We start from the raw sequence: 6,942 nt of genomic DNA, 5'->3' as shown, positions 1-6,942 counted from the left end.
AAGTCGCAGCTAATTAAAAGACCTGACAACCCTGCTTGTGTACTCGTGAATACCCGCCCCTACTCTGCCTCTGATTGGTTTAGGATGAAATTTTACTCTCCCTAAGCCAATCATCATCACTTATGCGGTTGTCTCTCCTTCCCTTCCCCCTCACCTGCCCTCACCAAAGAAAAAAACTTTAGAGCTCCGCTGAGAAGGAGCTTGCTTTGGTGAAAGCCACGGCGTTATAACAGGGGAGACAGTAACTTTTTTGATTACTCGTTACTGAAAAAAGTAGTGCCGTTAGTAACGCCGTTTATTTACAACGCCGTTATTCCCATCACTACATGTTGGTACCTGTAACCATCATTAATGTCTCCACCCTCAGGTGTCGGCGTTCTCAACCTGGGAGAAAGAGCTCCATAAGATGGTGTTTGACCCTCGATACCTGCTGCTAACCTCAGATCAGAGGAAACAGGTCTGAACAAACGATTTTATTCACACTGTGCTGATGTCAGCTGAGCAGCAGGTGATGATGTCATAGCTGTTACCTGTGTGTGTGTGTGTGTGTGTGTGTGTGCAGGTGTTTGATCAGTTTGTGAAGAGCAGGGTGAAGGACGAGTACAAAGAGAAGAAGGGTAAACTTCAGAAAGCCAGAGAGGAGTTCAAACAGCTGCTGGAAGAGGCCAAGATCACCAGCAGGTATCACTCATTCATTATTCACCACATCACTCTTAATTATTCAGCTGTGTTCCTGTCCTGACCTGAGTCCACCTCCTCACCTGGACCTGCAGGTGTTTGTCCACCTGTCACATCACAGAGGATCAAACTCCGGCTGACACCACACAGTTCGTGTTCTCAGCAGACTGATGGAGACCGAACATGTCTGAACGACGTCATCAGTTTCAGAGTCGACGTCTGGACTCTGTCTCTTGCAGGAGGCGCTGTCAGTTTGTGACAGTTCATGTACAAAGTGTTAAAGAGCTGAGTGGTTATTAAATACACCCTCAGCCAATCACATCCTGACTCTGACACACCACAGCCAATCACATCCTGACCCTGACACAGCTCAGCCAATCACATCGTGACTCTGACACACCTCAGCCAATCACATCCTGACTCTGACACACCTCAGCCAATCACATCCTGACCCTGACACAGCTCAGCCAATCACATCCTGACCCTGACACAGCTCAGCCAATCACATCATGACTCTGACACACCTCAGCCAATCACATCCTGACTCTGACACAGCTCAGCCAATCACACAAAGCGTGACATCAAACAGTAAAAAGTTCATGAACACGTAGACACGCGTTTGGTTAAATAGTGACTGATCAAAGTATTTTTAATGTCATTGTTTTATTTCTGTGTGTCGGCCGCGGCTGCTCTGCTGAGTGACATCATCAATGACATCAGAGTCTAAGAGACATTTTCCACCAAAACTGTTCTTCTCCAAACACCAAAACACAAAACAGTCAGATACAGTCTGAGCTCTGCTGGAGCCGCCACGAAGACACGCATGTAGTTTAATGTTGACACGTGTTCGTGTGTTTCCTGTTTTAGTGTTTTTTAAACATCACTGCTAAACCTTCACGTCAACGTCAGCTCAGCGTCGGAGCAGCAAACAGAAACCAGACGTCATTTGGAGTTTGGTCATAGTGTTGTCATGTTGTTTGTTATTTTGTTGTGTTGTTGTCATGTTGTTGTTTGTTGGTGCCATGTGGTTGTCATGTTGTCATGTTGTTTGTAGTTTTCATGTTGTCATGTTGTTGCCATGTTGTCATGTTGTTCTTTGTTGTTGTCATGTTGTTGTTTGTTGTTCTCATGTTGTTGGCATGTTATTGTTTGTTGATGTCCAGTTGTTGACATGTTTGCTGCCATGTTGTTGTCATGTTGTTTGTTGTGTGGTTGTCATGCTATTGATATGTTGTCATGTTGTTTGTTGTTGTTGTCATGTTGTCGTTTGTTGTTGTCATGTTGTTGTTAGTTGTTGTAATGTTTCCCTGTTATTGTCATGTTATTGTCATGTTGTTGTTTGATGTTTCCATGTTGCCGCCTTGTTGTTGTCATGTTATTTGTTGTGTGGTTGTCATGTTATTGTTATGTTGTCATGTTGTTTTTTGTTACTGTCATGTTGTTGTCATGTTTCCATGTTGTTGTCATGTTGCTGTTGATGTGTTGTTGTCATGTTATTGTAATGTTGTTTGTTCTTTTCATGTTGTTGTTATTATGTTGTTGATGTGTATATAAATAAAACTGATTGATTGATTGATTGATTGTTAGTTGTTTTCATGTTGTTGTGTTGTTGTCATGTTGTTGTTGTAATTAGTCATGTTGTTGTCATGTGTTTGTCATGTGGTATTTGGTTGTTGTCATGTTGTTTGTTGTCATGTTGTTGTGCTGTTGTCATGTCATTGTCATGTTGTTCTTTGTTTTTCTCATATTGTTTGTTGTTGTCATGTTGTTGTTGTGATGTTGCCGTATTTTGTTAATTGTTTTCATACAGTTGTGTTGTTTTCATGTTGTTTGTCGTTGTCATGTTGTTGTTTGTTGTCGTGTTTTAGTCCATTGTTGTCATGTTGTTGTTTGTTGTCTTGTTGCTGTCATGTTGTTGTTTGTTGTCATGCTGCTGTTGTGTTGTTGTTAGTTGTTTTCTTACTGTTGTCATGTTGTGTTGATGTCATGTTGTTGTTTGTTGTCATGGTGTTGTTTGTTGTTGTCATGTTGTTGTCATGTTGTTTGTTGTCATATTGTCACATTGTTTGTTGTTGTGTTGTTGTTGTCATGTTGTTGTTGTTTTTGTTGTTTGTTGTTGTCGTCATGTTGCAGTGTTGTTGCCATGTTGTTGTTGTGCCGTGTCATGTTGTTGTCATGTTTTTGTTGTGTTGTGTTCATGTTGTTGTTATGTTGCTGTAATGTTGTTGTCATGTTGTTTGTTGTCATATTGTCACATTGTTTGTTGTTGTGTTGTTGTTGTCATGTTGTTGTTTTTGTTGTTTGTTGTTGTCGTCATGTTGTCATGTTGTTGTCATGTTTTTGTTGTGTTGTGTTCATGTTGTTGTTTTCATGTTGTTGTTATGTTGCTGTAATGTTATTGTCATGTTGTTGTTTGTTGTTTCCATGTCAGTGTTTTTTTGTTGTTGTCATGTTGTTTTCGTGTTGTTGTAATGTAGTTGTCATGTTGTTGTTAGTTGTTTTCATGCTGTTGTGTTGTTGTCATGTTATTGTTATGTTGTTCTGTTGTTGGCATGTTTTTGTCGTGTCATTGTCATGTTGTTGTTTGTTGTTGTCATGATATTGTTGTGTTGTCTAGTTGTCATTGTGTTGTTTTCATATTGTCGTGTTGTTGTCGAGTTGCTGTCATATTATTGTCATGTTGTCATGTAGTTGTCACATTGTTGTCGTGTTGTTGTTGTCATGTTGTGTTGTCATGTTGTTGTCATGCTGTTGTTTCTCTGCATGCTGCAGTGATTCAACAACATGCTGCTGGACTTGGCGGTGTCTCCACATCACCTGACCGTCACCTGTCTCTTTATGGTTCTCTGCAGATCGACCTTTAAAGAGTTCTGTGCTCGTTACCGTGGTGACCAGCGGTTTGATGCCCTCAATAGGAAGAAGGAACAGGAAGTACTCTTTCATCACTACATCACATCCTTAAAGAAACGAGACAAAGAGAACCGAGCCAGACTAAGGAAGATGAGATGAGAACACTGTTCTACAAACTATCTCAGAACCCTACAGAACCATCTAGAACCTTTGTAGAACCCATTCGGGACCTTCCAACACCTTTCAGGACCTTCCAACACCTTCCAGATCTTAAAAAGAAAATAAACTCTCTTATTCGACCATGATGAGCAGAACCTGTGCTGGTTCTCACTGATGACTCCTGGTTTCAAACTACTGGCTCTGTTAGAGCAACCAAACAAGAACCACAGAGACCAGACTGGATCATATGGGAGAACCAGAACCACAGAGACCAGACTGGATCACATGGGAGAACATGTCCCACTGGAGGATCTGAGTCGTTCTGACTTTTTGTTTGTGGTTATAAAGATTTAAAGATTTTCAAGGACCAACAGCATCTGACTGGTTTGTGGATTCTGGACTGTGGTGGACTGACGTCATCTGGACCTGCTGAACTGATCCAGAACTTGACTGAATCCGACTTAGATGTTTGGAGATCTGAGCCAAGTTGAACTGGTTAAACTGGACTTCAAAGAGAAGTAGAGCACAAAAAAGAGACGTCTGTTTATCTGTCTGTTTGTCCTCTGGCCCCACTGGACCAGTTAATCAACCAATCAATCAATCAACCTTCATTTGTAAAGCAAGTCTCAGACAGGTTAATGATTAACTGACGAGCTGATCAAACACTGAAATAACAGGAAGATGAGCAGACACCAGAAACTAAAAACAATTAAATAAGATCAATAAAAATGACTTAAAATAAAAAAATAAAGACAGTAACAGATAAATTAACCTCTGACCTCTGACAGTAAACCATCATGTGTTCAGAATAATAACAGATTACATTAGGCTAGAAATAGGCATCATGGCAGGGTGTACAATTTCTCCATTAGCATTTACTATGGCAATGGAAGTAATCATCAGGGCTTCTAAGTGGGTGGTAGGTGGGGAGAGATGACAGAACGGGTTGCATCTTCCACCACTTAGGGCTTACATGGATGACATGACACTGGTGACCACAACAATGCCATGTACAAAGAGGCTACTAGAGAAGGTAAATAAGAACCTCAAGTGGGCCAGCATGAAAATCAAGCCTAGTAAATCTAGAAGCATCTCGATATGTAGAGGGAAGTTAAGTGATAGGAAGTTTGTCATAGATGATGAGGAAATCCCAACAATTAGGGAAAAGTCAGTAAAGAGCTTAGGTAGGTGGTACAATGTGGAGTTGAATGATAAGGAACAGGTGGTGAAATTTAGAAAAGATGTGGCTGAAGGATTGGATAGAATAGATAAATCAGAACTTCCAGGAAAGTTGAAGTTGTGGTGTTTGCAGTTTGGGCTATATCCTAGGTTAATGTGGCCATTGTCAGTTTATGAAATTCCAACATCTGTAGTGGAGAGAACTGAAAGGTCGGTTAGCTCCTACATTAGGAAGTGGTTGGGCGCTCCTAGGTGCCTAGTTAGTGTTGCATTGTATGGAAAAGGGATACTTCAGCTGCCAGTATCTAGTTTAACAGAGGAATTTAAATGGACCAAGGTCAGGACAGAGCTCTTGTTATCTGGGAGTAAGGACGTGGTAGTTAGGAGTGTGGTTCCAAATCCAACCAAGGGGAGGAAATGGAACCCAAGATCGGCAGTTCAGGAGGCAGAGGCAGCTCTTAGACATGCAGAGATTGTAGGTAATGTTCAGTTTGGCCGGGGAGGCCTGGGGCTTGAATAAAGCAGGTCTCAAAGATAAAAGAAAGCTGGTTGTAGAACAGATATGTAGACAGGAAGAGATAGTAAGGGGTGCAAAGGTAGTGGCCCAGGCTAAACAGGGACAGTGGTTGAATTGGGAAAGTGTAGAGAAGAGGAAGCTTAGTTGGAGGGACCTGTGGAGTATGGAGGAGAATCGTATTAGATTCCTGGTAGGGGCTACATACGATGTCTTACCAACCCCCCAGAACCTAAAACTGTGGGTAAATGGGGACCCATCATGCCCATTGTGTTCAGGTACCGCAACCTTAAAGCATGTTTTGTCAGGCTGTAAAGTTAGCTTGTCACAAGGCCGATATACATGGCAACATAACCAGGTGTTGAAATGTTTAGCTGCAGGCATCGAAGGGAAACGAAGACAGGTGAATTCAGAAGGTGTTAAGGATAGGGGCTTAGTAATTCAGTTTGTCCGTGAGGGAGAGAAATACAGAAGGGATAAGTTAGTGAGGAGGCAAGGGTGTGGCCGCCTAGAAGGTGCTTGTGATTGGGAAATGCAAGTAGATTTAGGGGGAAAGCTTGTTGTTCCTCAGGAAATAGTCTGTACCAGGCAGAGGCCTGACTTAGTGTTGTGAGTCAACAGATAGTTTATTTCATTGAGCTGACAGTTCCTTGGGAAGACTCAGTGGAAGAAGCCTATGAAAGAAAAAAGCTTAGATATGCAGACTTAGGAGCAGAAGCTGAGCAGTGAGGATGGAAGACTAGGATTTGTCCAGTGGAAGTGGAGTGTAGGGGATTCATAGCAAGATCAGCTGTCTCGCTCCTGGGGGAACTCGGAGTGCGGGGACAGAGTTTGAGGAAGACAGTGAGGGAAATGTCAGATGAAGCAATTAAATGTAGCCAGTTTATCTATAAGAGAAGAAGGAATGTCAGTTGGGGGCCAGCAGGTGGAACTACTAAGCAGGGTACATAACTCCTTGAGATCAGGTGGAGAGATCCACTTCCTCTCAGGAGGAAATCCAGGAAGAGGAAGTATTTAAGTGTGGGAGTGGCCTATTTTAATCCATTTTGTTTGAGGCCATGCGGCAAGGTGAGTGTGCTTGCTGATCCTGTAACTTTATTTAGCTCCTTTAACTTTAGCTTATATTGTAGTTATGCTATGTAGTGTGTGAAATAGAGTATGGTGAATGTGCTAGGAAAGGTAGTAGCAGCCCTGTCTCTACCTGGAGCTCGCATGTACGGAGCCTGGGTTTGTTGAAGGTGGCAGTGTTGTTTGGGCTGAGAAAGCCATGTGTAAGTAAGGTAAAGGAGGTTATTGGGTTGGTGTGGGGAGCAGTGAGACCTGGCATTAGGGGAGTGTCTCTGGGACGCCAGAGATCACTGTCTAGCCTCCTGGAGGTGTCGTGGGACCAACTAGATGAAACACTGGTGAAAGGAGGTTACCACCCGATGACCCCAAAGACATGCTAGTTATCACTGCTCACTGGTCTGTATAGTTAAGCCTTGCCATAATAGCTTATCATAGGGCTTAGGAGGTTACTCACTGAGTGCTGTTCCTTTCTCCAGAGCACAAACTTCTTGTGT

At 42.5% G+C, this 6,942-nt stretch overlaps 1 protein-coding gene across 2 annotated transcripts in view; it reads left to right on the top strand.

Annotated features, from left to right (window-relative positions):
- tcerg1l (transcription elongation regulator 1 like) overlaps positions 1-6,105 on the top strand; it is a 76,196-nt gene extending 70,091 nt beyond the window's left edge. Inside the window, exons 14-16 of one of the 2 annotated variants that reach the window (XM_078163268.1) lie at positions 368-457; positions 563-681; positions 3,531-6,105. In XM_078163268.1, the coding sequence (XP_078019394.1) occupies positions 368-457; positions 563-681; positions 3,531-3,687 (366 nt within the window). In that variant the 3' untranslated portion in view covers positions 3,688-6,105. Of the gene's footprint in view, positions 1-367; positions 458-562; positions 682-773; positions 873-3,530 lie in introns of those variants that run through there. The other variant, XM_078163269.1, reaches the window with a different exon arrangement.
- The last annotated feature ends 837 nt before the right edge of the window (positions 6,106-6,942 follow it).

This window comes from Epinephelus lanceolatus, chromosome 21 (assembly GCF_041903045.1).
Source record: "Epinephelus lanceolatus isolate andai-2023 chromosome 21, ASM4190304v1, whole genome shotgun sequence".
NCBI lineage: Eukaryota > Metazoa > Chordata > Actinopteri > Perciformes > Serranidae > Epinephelus > Epinephelus lanceolatus.
The sequence above is the reverse complement of the archived record's forward strand: the minus strand, read 5'-3'. Positions and strand labels throughout refer to the sequence as shown.